General features: G+C 43.3%; 1 protein-coding gene and 1 pseudogene across 3 annotated transcripts in view; both read right to left on the reverse strand.

Annotated features, from left to right (window-relative positions):
* MTUS2 (microtubule associated scaffold protein 2) overlaps positions 1-14,788 on the reverse strand; it is a 555,967-nt gene that overhangs the window by 62,846 nt on the left and 478,333 nt on the right. Inside the window, exon 1 of one of the 3 annotated variants that reach the window (XM_045797032.2) lies at positions 10,766-11,071. The exons of the other annotated variants lie outside the window; for them this stretch is intronic. Within the exon in view, the coding sequence (XP_045652988.2) occupies positions 10,766-10,819 (54 nt within the window). The 5' untranslated portion in view covers positions 10,820-11,071. Of the gene's footprint in view, positions 1-10,765; positions 11,072-14,788 lie in introns of those variants that run through there. 3 annotated transcript variants of the gene reach the window in all.
* Positions 1,893-1,986, reverse strand: LOC123792024 (U6 spliceosomal RNA; annotated as a pseudogene).

Below are 14,788 nucleotides of genomic sequence, written 5' to 3' on the forward strand. Positions count from 1 at the left end.
TTACCAACTGTCCCTTTACACGTACCCGTTTGTCCACACATACATGGTCGGCTACCTAACAAATACTGAACAGAAAACTTCACATGAAACGTTTTTCTTTGTAAGGAGACCAACACCAACATTTAAGGTTTCCAAGTATTTTGTTACACTGCATCACTAGAAGGAGCAAGAGGAAAAGCCCCTCTTGAGATGCTCTTCAGTGCGAAGGACGCCATTTGTACTTAAATGACTGCTAAGGTGCTTTCAGATCATATGTCTTCCCTGACACAGAACAGGAGTACCTGAAGATACGCTGGATTTGCCATCTGGGTTACGGAGTCACCAGAAATAGTGACATGTGTTATGCTTTCATTGTTACTAATAATAACGAGGAAAGGTGTGCTATATAAATCCTCCTCACGTGAGAGACACCAAAAATGTAGGGAAGTCTCCTCCTTCTACAGAACGTGCTCCCAGAGCAAACATTTCCCACAAGGGAAGTGAAGCTAAAATGTGCACCAGAGGGGCGCCTGGGTGGCGCAGCGGTTAAGCGTCTGCCTTTGGCTCAGGGCGTGATCCCGGGGTTCTGGGATCAAGCCCCACATCAGGCTCCTCCGCTGGGAGCCTGCTTCTTCCTCTCCCACTCCCTCTGCTTGCGTTTCCTCTCTCGCTGGCTGTCTCTATCTCTGTCAAATAAATAAATAAAATCTTTAAAAAAAAAATAAAATGAAATAAAATGTGCACCAGATATCTAGCAAGAGTATCATCAGGGTCTTGTGAATGTTCTTTCTTTCCTAACCTCCTTTGGTTCTGATTACAGCGCCTCCGAAGAACCCGTGTCCAGGGGAAATCAGCAGCCGGCACAGTCTTGTGTCTGTGGCTGCTCCGTGGAGATCTGGGTAACACGAGTGCTACTCCGTCGATGGGATGGACCGTCTCAGGTCATCCAAACGGTGTTTGCTATGCAATGCCGTAATTTCATAATACCCAAGTAAAACTCAATTTGCATAATAAACTGAGAACTGTTTTAGTCACAGGCATCAACCATTCTTAGCTCTTTTTAAAGAATAAAGTAGCAATACAATATCCTTTGAGGGACAGAGAACCCCCGTTTTATTCATAAAGCCTCACTCCTTCCATCCCAGCCCATAGTATCTTTGCCTTTCATGAGTTTGAAGGCCAGCAGTCACACCTGAGAGCAGATATCTTCCTAGTCACTCAGCAATATTGCCTCTATGTCATGCCCACCACACAGGGTCATTGTGCTGGCTGAAGAAATTCATACGTGCAAAGTAGTTAGAAGGTTGCCTGACACTTAGCAAGCTCTAATATAAATGTTAGTTGTTATTATAACTCTGTTGTTTTCCTTTCATTTCATTTGCAACTGGATAACATCCTATGGATACATCCTGTATCTATAGGATCTAAATGCGTTTAGAATTGGCGTGTTCTTATGCTCTGTTTTTTGTTTTGTTTTGCTTTTTAAAATACCTTCTTGGGGAGCCTGGGTGGCTCAGTTGGTTAAGCATCCGACTCTTGGTTTTGGCTCAGGTCACCATCTCAGGGTCCTGGGATCAAGCCCTGTGTGGGGCTCCGCTCTCAGCGCTGAGTCTGCTTGTCCCTCTCCCTTTTGCTCCTCCCCCAAGTCATGCTCTCTCTCTCTCTCTCAAACAAAAAAACAAACAAACAAAAATACCTTCTTGGCTCTGCCCTGATGCTAGTCTAAGTTTAAGTCTGGTTAACAGGGAAAGAGTTCTAATCAGATCACAGGGATTTTCTAAGCTTGTTCTAACATAGTATAATGTGGCCAGCTGACATTCAACTTGTTACTACAAACTAAGAAAATCTAGTATTCCAGAAAGGGTAAATTTCAGTATTTACCCTGAAATAATCCTCTTCTTTTTTTTTTTTTCCCAAATACGGAATGTGTCACGGATTTGCATGTCATCCTTTCTCGGGGGCCATGCTAATCTTCTCTATACCTGAAATAATCCTCAACTAGTGAAAAAATTAACTTGTTTCTACTATCAAGAATAATTTTTTGGGATGCCTAGATGTCTCAGGCAGTAGAGCATGTGACTCTAGAGCTTGGGGTTATGAGTTTGAGCCCCATCTGGGTGTAGAGATTACTTAAAAAAATAAAATCTTTTAAAAAAAGAATAATTTTTAATCCTCAGTTCCTAAGCACAGGAAGAGATCAGAAATAAAGCTGACCCTTTGAACAACATGGGTTTGAACTGTGTGGGTCCATTTCCACTCGCATTTTTTCTGATAAATAGAGTACAGTACTACTGACATGTATTTTCTCTTCCTTGAGATTTTTATTTTCATTTATTTATTTTTAACCATTTTTTAAAGATGTACTTATTTATTTGAGAGAGAGATGCATGCATGCAAGGGGGGTGGAAGGGCACGGGGGAGGGAGAGAATCTTTAAGCAGACTCCCCTCTGTGTGCGGAGCCCAAGGCAGGGCTCGATCGCATGATCCTGAGATCACGACCTGAGCAGAAATCAAGAGTTGGACACTCAACCGACTGAGCCACCCAGGCGCCCCTTCCTCGTGATTTTTTAAATAATATTTTCTTTTCCCTAGTTTATTTTAAGAATATAGTATCTAATACACATACAAAATGTGTGTTAATCAACCATTATCGGTAAGTTTCCAGTCAACAGTGGGTTACTACTAGTTAAGTTTTGGGGGAGTCAAAAGTTATACACAGACTTTTGGCTGTGCAGGGGGTCAGTGCCCCTAATGCCTGTGTTCTTCAAGGGTTAACTGCACTGTACTTACCAGTCCCAAAATAGCATTATTAAAGTATTCACAGTGCCGACAGATAGAAAGACTTAGATAAGGTTAGGCAGTGAACAACCAGAACTTAAATACAACAAACCAACTCTGATTTCTAATGCAAGCCAACACTTCCCTCAGCTCCCAACGGTAGCCACCCCCTTTCCCGGGAAAGCAGCCCTGGGTGGATGTTCACAGTGTCCTGCCCAGCGATCTCCCGAATTACAATAGATCACTCTACACTCTCCAGCCACAGGAGAATAAGACATTCGGGGAAGGGGCTTAGAGGTCCAGTAAGGAGGACAGGCCTCAGTGGAGACAGCGCTGATGATGGCAGAGATTGCGGGTGGCCTTCGGACTTGAATCACTTTGGTGCAAAGCTCACGCTGATACTGCCAGCCAGGCCGGCCCCACCCGTCTTTGCTTTAGGAAAATCACACTGAGAGAATATAAGAAGCAAGAAAAGAAAGGGAGCAGATGCGAAGAGAAGAGAGATGGAAGGAGAAATAGGCATGGGACAGGTGAGGCTACAGACCCTGCACGCTCTCCATTTTGGGAGGCAGTGAGGGCGAAGATGGAAGGAAAATAACCCAACTCCAGCGGCATCACCAACCTTTTGCAAACATAGCCTGTAATACCAGCCAGTTTCAAACTGCGGTCGTCAAGTGGCATACTAAGGAAGGATCGATCAGGTACCAAAGATTAGCAACGAACCTGAAGACGTACGTCAGGGCGAACTACTAAACTCTGGTAAGGTCTGGCTAGGTCTGGCTAATTACTACACTAATATTAGTGTGAACCTTCCCGACACTTTACCTACACCAGGCACAGCGCTGGGTAAGCCCTTTACCTCACTTCGTCCTCCAAATGCTGTCAGGTGGGTCCTGGGTTCTGTTTCCCTGTGTGGAGGATGCAGCTGGGGCTCCATGGCCAAGCAACCAGCCCCTGCATGACTGGCTAGGAAACAGTGGAGCCAGAGTCCACACTCTTCGCCAAGCACTAACACACTGAGAGGGCCCCCTCCGACCCATGTGTATAGAGACACAGCATCAAGATCCAAATTGCCCGGATCCTCAGATGGGATATGGGCACAGAGTTTTCACACCTAACTTTGAGAGAGTCAGTGTCCGCTCCTGACTACTTTCGCAATTAAAAAAAAATTCCTTGGCTGTATTCACACCCTTCCTACCACTGGAACTGCTGCACGTCTCCATGGTGTTGAATTGTTGGTCGCGTGTCAGGACATGTCTAGTATAGCCCACCTGGGGCTGTAACTTCTGATGGGGTAGCTGTTCGGCTTTCCCCATCAGCTATCCCTAACCCCTTCTGGTGGCCTGCTAATACCTTCCTCTTGCAGATGCTGGCTCAGCCCAGCGCCACTCGCTCAGGCCAGCCTGTGCGGCTTGGCGACAGTCCTTCCTTCTTAAGTGCTTGTTTTTGAAATGATTTCAACTCTTGTAATTTATGAATTTTCTGCATCGGTGGAGTTACTTTTTGTTTCCTGCAGAATGACATAGTGCTGCCCTGCGATGGAGTGAGTCAACAACTTAAGGAACTCCCTTCCTTAAGGCAAGAAGGGAACCTCAAGAAACTTTCCATTCTCTCCACCTGCCTCAAAGTTACCCTTCCATCCATCACAGCTCAACAGATTCCAGCAGTGATCTTGCAAGGCTCATAGGTTCTGTTGAACACCCAGGAGAAAGGCCACCCCAAAGACTCTCTTTGAAAGGATCTCATGCCACTATTCCCCTTTGCTCTCCAACCTAAGCCAGTCCAGCTCAGTGATGACATGGTGGGATGACTGAAATATGAGCAAAGTCTCCTCCGACGGCCCAGTGTGAGATCAGTGCTTCCCTACATGGGGAATGAGTGGAAAATTCCTAACTGGTGCCAAGCACATGAGCTCCTGCTTTCACTCCAAAGGCCTAAAAATAGAACTCAGTATTAACCATCCAAACTATCCGGGTGATACAGTCCAGAAATCACCAAGTCTAAAAGGCCATTCCTCTACAGTTACTGTTTACTCTGTGACAGGCTTAACTGGAAATGGACCCTTGGGAAACATTCATCTAAGCCCCATACCAACAGCTGTGTCTTCTTAGCCACCTTTTATTTGGTCACGCACCTCTCTTCTGCACACTGAGTTCTCTATCCTTTTTAGCGTGGTTCGCTGTATTCACAGATGGAATCTGAGATGAGCTATCCCCATAAAACATCCAACTCTCCCCCTCTACCTCTAGCCCAGAACATACCATCGCAAGTCTGCTCCAGAGAAGCCTACATTTCTGGTCACATATGGCGCTCTGTGCTGAGGTGCTCCCAGACTCCGGAGGGAACGCTGCCTTTCATCCTTCCCAGCGACACCAGCCTGGCAAAGCATACAACCTGCCCCTCACCCCACTAGCTTCAAGTAACTGGGTGTGTGGCCAAGCCCCAGGCCAGCCTGCCACAGTCTGTTAGTTTAACGTGCTTGGTCAATGGGAGTTATCTGTTCAGGTGGCTCATGCCACCCGTGTGAACTTGGTGCTAACAGGAAGTGAAAGCGCCACTCCTTGTTAGCATGGCCCACGCGATTCGACACTGGGGCCCCGCCACCTAAGCTCCTCCTTGAATCAGAAACCAACGGAACATTCTGCTGCTTATTAAAGCTGAGCGTTGGGGGAAGGGGAGGTGCTTTCGCCCCAACTAATCAATCCAGAAATAGGGAACTCATACAAAACAGCACCGATTTACTCCGTGCCTACTATGTGCCAGGCAGGCATAACCAGGCAGGACAGTTCCGCCTTCAAGGAGCTGGAGAGTCTCCCGGAGAGTCCGTCAGTGAAGATGCAATTATGAAACAATGAGCTAGAACTCAAGCAGACGGGGCTGTCTCCGGAGAGTTCCTGAGACCAGAGGATGACCACACAGGAGGAATGGGGGAGCCCCTCCCCACCCCTGCCCCCGGCGAAAGCCAGGAGGACCATGACACAAAACAGCGCTGGAGGCTATTTCTGGGAACCTGTGTCACCCTATCATTTGGGTCCTCTTCTTTTTCTCGCCATGTTCCTGCCTCTGGTCTGTGATTCTCCCTGAAGGAGTCCTGATCAGCTACCAGGCGACTGATGACAATTTCATAAAATTCACTGCAGTTCTTAGTGTTTTGATCAGCTGTCTCTTCCCCACTAGGTTTTCTTTTAAAAAGAGGGATACACACACACACACACTAAAAAATATACACATGCAAGCCCACAGACTCCCAACGAATTTCTCATTTTTCCTATTTTTTTTAGCTTGCCCTGGAGTCAATGCAGATAAAACCAATTCAACTATGCAAGCTGGGCCACTTTTTCACAGGCTAAACAAAAAAACCATGTAGGGAATTAAATAAGAAATCTATAGAATTCTGCTATTTGAAGAAACTTCCAGATCCTTTTTATTGTGAATTTCTGAAATTCAAAGTGACGTACATACCCATGAAATTACAAAGAGGTTAAGGAGTGTGTCATTCTTCCCAGAAACAATATTGCTTTTCACCCATAGTTCCCTGAGTTCAGGTTACGATTTAATTCTACATGGCAGAACTTTGTTTTAATAGGGAAATATTTTCTTTTGTATTTCAAAATGAACGAGCCACAAGGTGACATCAACAGAACATGTAAGTCTTCAGTATTGTTTTCATACCACCTTTTGTGAACGCTGCATTCATTTTCAATATTAATACTGGGAAGATTGGCCAGATTCATAATATAGCTCTGTGGAAAATTCCTTTGGGAGGTGGACTGACCTTTTGTTTTTCATTTCAGTTATTATGGCTTTAAGGCAGCACTGATGCCCTGCTTTGACTTAGTCAATAAGTATTATTTTTTTCACGTATAATTAACACAAGGCACTGTGTTTTTGTATCTGCTTTTCTACTCTGCAATAAAATTTAATATAGACTGGTCAAGGGAAAGTATCACTCACATTTAATATTCTTAATTACATGTCAGTGTCTACTTTGTGAAAAATGAGTAAAACCACATCTTGTTTTAAAAGAAATCAGAAAGACTAAAGTTACGGTGCATCATTCTAGCCTTTCTCCTGTGTATTGGTGATTACAAAACATCTAGCTTCCTAAGACAACGTACTTAATAAGGCAATGCCATACCCCACCCGGATTACTAATGAACAACCAGAAAGGACAGAGTCTTCTGGGGCCCAAGGTGAAGGAATGTGAATCCAAAGAAGTAAAGCTGGGAAATTCTGGATCTCAGAGTAGGCAAAAGAAAAGAAATTAGCCAGGGCCATGATTTTTAATCCATTTATGTATCACTATAGAAGTTTCTAGACCTTCCTGGATTTTACCTTATCACGTTCCCATATTTATTGCTGTCAGGTACCAGATGCCTGGGAAGAACAGTGAGGTGCCTTCTCCCAACCCCCACCGCTACCAATAAGTTAGATAAAAGGTAAATAAGACCAATCTTTGAGATTATAATCAACACTTATAAGGTTAGGGTGGAGATATGCAAAATAACCCCCAAGGGGATAGGACAGTACCTAAGCCACCAAGACAAGGTGACTTGTAGCAGAGGGAGCAAAAGGAGCTTAGAAGAGGCAGTCACCAAGGCAGGTGACAATCATGTAGCCTTCTCCAGCAGGTTTCCGGCCGGAGGGGTGATGGGACACGGACATGTAGGTTCTGAGACCACTGAATGCCTAACGACCATCACTTGCTGGCTCCGATTCCATTCTCATGAAAGCCTCTTTCGAAGCTGGACTTTTGACTCTATCAGACTTGCTACCACGTGTTCGCTTGTCAGTTACACTTCTTACTGTGAAAAAACGAGTTGGCGCTCTAGTTTTCCTCGAGTTTATTTCTCTCAAGAACTCAGTGCTCCTAAGAATGATCAGCTCTGGAAGGTTAAGTGTGAGGAGATTCCGTGTGTGCTGAGGTGCTGGCTGGATCCCGGACCAGCTGAGTCCACGGGTGAACCGACTTTGAAATCCACCTGGGTGTCCCCACGGCCTTCCCAGGTCACACCTTTCCTTTCAAAATACCTATAGAATGAGTCTGTCTACAGATTGCCTCTCCGTTCAAAATCCCAAGATGGATTTCTACTGCTTATAAGTCAAGTTAAAAAACTTGGTTCTGGCTTTCAGCCTGGAAAATATTTCCCGACACTCCCTATGTGCTTGGGTTTCCCACTGTGTTTATTCTCATCTTTCATCAAACTGGGCTGAAGTACCTTTACTCATGCACTTCTTGCTTAGAATTACATTCCTGTTCCTCACACAGTTCATTAAAACTCCACCCCATTCCTCAAAATGCAGTTCATGTTCCATTTTTTCCAAGAAACCTTGCCTAAGAGTCCAGCATGGATCTCTCCTTTCACTAGATTCCTGAAACAGGTATGGTCAGTACCACATGACTTTCACTTCATTATACGCCAGTCTTGTACTAACGTGTTAATTGCTCCACGTGTTATATTTGTCTACCCAGCTTTGGGAAAGATGGAAGTACAACCCACCGAATAACTGGTAAACTCCACAGGGCAGGTTGTGCCCTTCTGAGAATTCTTTGGTAGCCCCCATAATACGTGGGTAATAAATCTTGTCAATACTGTAAACCAGCAATAAATATTGTCAATGAATAGGTTTTTTTGAAAAGCTGAAGATACATAAAGCACAATCAGCCTTAAAAAACCATTTGTTCATTTAACACATTTTTGTTTATTTTATACTCTAGGCAAGATTCTATAGTTTCTCCCAGTAAATGAATGCTAAAGAAACATCTTCGGGTTTATATTTCTTAGCCCCATCTCTGAAACTATTACCTAAAAGTATTTTTAATTGTCCTAGGACTCTTTTCAGAACATTGTTAAGCTGCACCATAATTAAAACTGTTTTAACATTTCAAAATTGAGTTCTCAAAATTAAGTTTTTTATTTTGTACCCATATAAAGTTCTGAGGAAATGCTTCTTCTTTTTTAAGGTTTATTAGGCTGGTCTAAATTGAAGCAAGATTCATAACAATTTCATCAGGCCTCTTTGAAATGCTGATGCTGGGACTGTTAGAGCTGATTAACTGACTGATGGATTTTACCAGGGGATTTAAAGAAGCTGGAGACTGGAGTGGAACCCCATAATACCCCCAGCATCCAACGCCTGGTCCAACAGGTAACCACTGAATAAACAAATGATTTTGGCATACTGCCTGTGAAGGTATCCTTAATTAAAAGTAGTCGGCTAAATAAAACCACCACTTTTTTTAATTTTAAAAAAGAAAATCCTCAATTCCTAAAATGAGCACCTATGAATATATAGTTTTAAACCTCCCATGGGGATACTACTCTGAACTACGGCAAAGGAAAGTCAAGACACGTGGTGTACACACAATGAGAAAGTTGACAGATGCAGTTTTTAAGTTCTCATCAGGAAAGAATAATTTGTATTAAGTTTGAAGTTTCAAAGTTGAAACATTAAAAAGTTACTTAAACATCACACTGCGGAAGAGAAGACATACTATTTAATTGTCTTCCAAAATCTCCAAATTAAAGAATGACACAGGGATGATTATTTTCAAGAACTTGATTTGAAACAAAAAAGGAGGATGGGTTCGCCTTAAACTATATTTTCTCAAAGAAGGCCGGTGGATTACAGCTTCTATTTCTAAAACTTCTGTACCATGACTTAAGAATACGGACATTATAATATTCCTGTACATGCAGCAACTCCTTCCCTTTTATTAAAACTTCCTTGACAAAGCTTCCTTCCACAACTCTTTGTGACCACTTCTCTTGAAAAAGGGCTTAATCGCTTCAATATTGAATTTGCAGATAATTGAGTGCAAATGTCTTTTATTTCTATTTGTTAAAAGCTCATAAATGTGTATATAAATATTTTAGGTCATACTCATGGTAGTAAAAGCAAAACCCACTGAAATAGTTACTCCTATTGGAACAAAAGTACCAGATAACTTTTAAAATATCAGTGTAATTTTCCTAGGTCAAAGTTCATAAACAGAACTGATAATGAAGATGTTCCCAAGCGACCTCCTTGTAATGAGTTTTATATGAAGCGATTTATTTTCCTTCACCTGGTCACACACTATACCTCAAGCTATCTATATAGCCGATGCCCATGTGGGTAGAGAAGAGACAATTTCAACCCCTTATTAAATCCCATTTCATGCATCTTGGAGAAATCCAAATGTATGTGAGGAAAAAAAAAATCACAGAGACGGGATTTCTTGCCAACATATTTCAAGTAGTGAAATTAACAGCATCCCCCAACCTCTCTGTAAGTTCACAGGCAAATGTCAAAAGCAAAGAAAGGCTTTGTGTTGGAATTGTCATACAGTTCTCACTTGCTCCTGCTCTATTCTCAGGTCCCTGGCTGTGAATTTTCCTTCCAGGGAATACCTGAACACACCCTCGGACTCTGGGGCTGCTTAAGGTTTCACCTCTATGTTATTCACCCCTATGACGCAAAGAAGTACAGCGAGGACAACCTTACTGGTGCATTCCTCTCTGACCTTAAGAATATAAATTACAAGGATGGATGCTGTTTGTAAAAAAAAAAAAAAAAAAAAAAAAAAAAAGTGGTAAACTTTCAAAGTTAGCCGTTAGCCAAGAGAAAAGCATGTCTGTCTAGCTAATCTAAATTCCCCACCGGAACGCCTTAGATTTCACAGGTACATTAAAATGCATTAGGAATATTCCAAGGATTTCTTGGCAGTCTGGGTTTCAAGATGTTTGAGCGGAGCCCTGCTGTTTCGGGCAAATGCAACAGCTGCATTTGAGACTGTAAGAATAGAGAATTATGTAAGGCACTGCAGAGTAGGTGAGACCAAATGTTTCTGTGAGCGGCACTCACAATTCAGCACCCAGGAACCAGTAAGGGCAGCCTCGGGCTCACCAACAAAGCGCACACACATGCGAGGGGAGACAGAGAGAGAGAGAGGTGGCTGGCTCAGGCTTTCTCTCTGCTCTTTCAAAGGAGCGGGGGAGAGGAGGGAGAGGGAAGGCAAAGTACCGTCTTGTCCAGGCACTGAAGGCAGTTATAAGGCTTGCAGCAGCAGTGGCCCATCCCGGCAGGCTGGCTGGCAAGGGGCCCTCCTTCATTCAACGTGTCAGCGGGAAATTCCTAAGGCGAGGTAATGGCTCAGGCGAGAGGGGTGCGCCGCCGGGAGCTGTCACAACTTCCATGTGGTCCCCTCAGCTACCTTATTTCTCCTAATAACTTGAGGAATCCAGAGCCGGAGGAACGGGAGGAGGAGCGCAGCGCGGCCGCGTTAGGATCCTGCGGCGGGGAGGGGCAGGGCGGGAGCCAGGAAGGGAGGGACAGGCGGCAGGGAGGGTCACTTTGCCACTGGAAGCCTCAGAGGGAGGCAAATCAATAGTCGCATAACAATCGAGCATTTCCCAGGGCCAGATCCCTAGGACGCCAGCAGCCCGCCCTTCCCCGGAGCCGCGGCCGCTCCCACCCTCCCCCGAGTGCGGATGCGCCTCTGCGCGCCGCAGACACGCCTGGAGAGGACGCAGGCAACACAAAAGAAGAGCTTGATCTTCCAGGGGTACCCTGGGCTGAGCCCTACGGAAGGAGCCCGGAGGGACTCGGCTCTGCTGAAAGCCTGGCTTTCTACGTTCCTGAGAAGTACAAATGTCTACAGGCGTGAAGTCTATGGTCTTTCCCTGTGACTCCTCCTCTGGGTACTGGTCGTTGCTGGGGACCACCAATGGCTCGTTTTCGAACTGGTGTGCCAGGAACAAATTTGCCTTATTTGATGGTATCTTTGTAATTGAGATATAATTGTGGAATCGCTTGCTCAGGCTGACATGCACAAACCATCCAAGTGGCTTAAGTAATTAAAATTGGGGTTTGGGGCAGATCTTTCTCCTGGGCATATTAGCATAAAAGCTTTAGAGGACTTGATCTTTCTAGGCAATTAGTACTATTTTTCAAACAGTTAAAAATCAGAAAGAGAAGGGGATGGAGGCAAAAGTTTTTTTTTTTCCAAAAAAGATGTGGTATTTAAAAATATATTTATTTGATATTAAAAGTAAAAGATGCACATGTTTACGAGGTTAACTTTATATTTCCTGGTAACTCAAAGGAGAAATCCTGCCATGTACCACCTGCAGAAATATACAATTACATCTTTGCCCACTAAATGTGCCTAAGACTACAATGAGGCAATAGTTGTAAAAATTAGGTAATTTTACTAACTTGAGATCTTCCAAGGAGGTTTCAATTAAGGACCACAGGCTATTTTAATTTGCTTGGAGAGAGGACAAGGATATTTGGTAATCAAATACGAACAGAATGAAATGTGTGCCCTAAACTTGAAAAAATAAGCTCAAACCTTTCTTCAAAGCTAACCAGTAAACACTTGTGTAACAACTATACTCCAAAAAAAAAAAAAAAAAAAAAAAAAGCTAGCAGGTAACTTAGCACAATTCTTTAGGAAGGCAACATGGTTGTACCCACCAAAATTGTATGTATGTATTTGAATTAAATTCCTATCAAAATTTTAAATGTAAATCTATCCTACAATAATACTCATGTAAATATGCAAGCGTATATGCATAAGAATATTCCACTTAGCACTGTTTGTAACAGCATAAAAATGGGAAACATCTAGATATCCAACACCTTCCCACTGTATGGAAACATTGTTGAGTGAGGAAATAAACTTTTATAAAACACAAAGCCAAGCTATACACATAGATACGTTAGTGTATGTCCAGAAGAAAGATTCTGGGAAAATGCACATTGTTCAAATAAGAACATCCTACCCTTGGGGAATGGGAAATAGGAGTAAGGGAATAAATTTCCACTTTTTAAATCCTCTTTCCAGCACGTGGGTTTTTTTTTTAATTAATTAATTAATTTTTTTTTTATTGTTTGAAAATTAAGTGTCCTGGTGGAAGGCGTGAGCACAGCCCAGGCTCGGTCATGGCAGAGGCACAAGGCTACCTCCCTCTCACACGGGCTTGCTCTCGGTAGCAGGGAGTCTGGGCACACCTCCCAGAGGAAGAGAAGCTCACGCCACCTCGAGCTGAAACCCGGCCTGAGAGCTGTTCCTGGGACTTTGGAAACCTTGGGAAAAGAGCTTTATATTGTAAGCAGCAGTGGCTCGGAGCACGCATGCTCACAGCAGCACTGTTCACAGTAGCCCAAAGGTGGGAACAACCCACATGTCCACTGACTGTTGAACGGACAAGAGGGTCTCTCCATACAGTGGAATATTACTCAGCCTTAAAAAGGAGGGTCATTCTGACACGTACTACTAGGCGGATGAACCCTTTAAGCGAAATAAGCCAGTCACAGAAAGACAAAGAGACCATATGATTCCACTTCTACGAGGTACCCAGAGCAGTCAAATCCGTAGAGACAGAAAGTAGAATGGTGGTTGCTAGGGACTAGGGGGGTATTTGCAAGATAAAAAGAATCCTAGAGATTGGTTGCACATAATGCGAATGTACGGAATGCCCCTGAACTATCCATTTAAATGGTTAAAATGGTAAATTTAATGTCATGTGTATTTTAACCACAATTAGAAATTAAAAAAAAAAAGTGGTAGCTTGCATTCTACCTGGAGACAGACAGTCCTTGCCCAAGAGGTATCTGATCAAGTCGAGGTAGAGCAAAGCCCCTGCTGTAGAAGGAGCCCGCAGGATGGGAGAGGTGCTAAGAAGAGCCACCGAAATGTACATTACCCTGCAGTAATGTAAAGCATGCTTTCTTTGGCACAATTGTCTTTCTGCACCTTAGGAAAGTGTTTCTTTCTCAGTTAGAATACAGGTTGCACCGTAGTAGAAAATTACCTCTTGTTCGTGGATGATGCACGAGAGTGCTTGCTCACCCAGTAGGCCCACGGGAGACATGGGTGGGTTTCAGAAGGCTGCACAAGAAAGCCAAGATTCAGCTCCCACCCCACCTTTTCTTATTCAACAGCTTATTATTTTTGATATTTACTAATAGGAGATATTTAAAACCCCAGTACTTTTTAATTTGCATTTCTTTGGCAGAGTTACTTGTTTATTAGCAATTTGCATTTCCTCTTTTGTGAATTACGCATCTGTAGTCTTTGCCCGTTGGAATCCTAGGGCTTTTTAAGTTCTTTTTGTAAGCTGCCTGAAGTTTCTTTTTTATTAGTTTCAGGGGTAGAATTTAGTGATCTTCAGTTACATATAACACCCAGTGCTCATTATATCAAGTGCCCTCCAGCTTCCCTTCTTAACGGAGAAGGCAGTAAGGGCACAGGACTGGGAGGGCCCAGCCCATCCTATGCGGTGTTGCTGAGATCACACATGTGGCAAGATCTCAGTGCAAATAACCCAGATTTTGAGAGACGCATCAATGTCCAAGAGTTGTGCATTGTCTCTTTCCTCATAAGTTAAAAAGCTTGAAACCTACTCAAAAATAGAGGGATAAATACAAAGGACCTTCATATACCCATTTCTAGTTTCAACAGTGGTCAAGTTTTTGGCACATTTCCTTTATGCCCCTTTTGTCCTTTTTTTTTTTTTTCATGCATCCACCACCCAGATTCAGCAATTATGGAGATTTTGTCACTTTATTTTCATGTGTCCCTGATTTTCTTAGTTACAGTATTTTGAAGCAAATCCCTACACGCTTTATTATGCATTGCTAAAAATTATGTACATTTTTATATATCACAAGCCATTAAAACACCAAACAAAACTGACAATATATCTTTGGCATCTAATGACGACTTTGTAACAAAATTTTCCTGGTTTCTCAAATTATTTTACAGTTGGTTTTCTTGAGTCAGGACTCAAACTAGGTCCACATACAGCATTGGGTTTCGTCTCTTAGACCTCATTTGTCAACATCAGTGCCCATCCCCACCATCCCCTTCTCCGCCCCCACCATTGACTTGCTCAGAAACTGGGTTGGCTGGCTTGAAGAATGTCCCACATTCTGGCTTTGCCTCTTTGCTTCCTTCGTAATGCCACTTCACTTGTTCCTAGATCCCTGAAATGAAATATTCCTGTGGTTGCGTGAGATTCAGGTTTAATTTACTTGGGC

The sequence above is a fragment of the Ursus americanus genome, chromosome 10 (genome assembly GCF_024610735.1).
Source record: "Ursus americanus isolate L20-20 chromosome 10, mUrsAme1.1.p, whole genome shotgun sequence".
In the NCBI taxonomy this organism is placed as follows: domain Eukaryota; kingdom Metazoa; phylum Chordata; class Mammalia; order Carnivora; family Ursidae; genus Ursus; species Ursus americanus.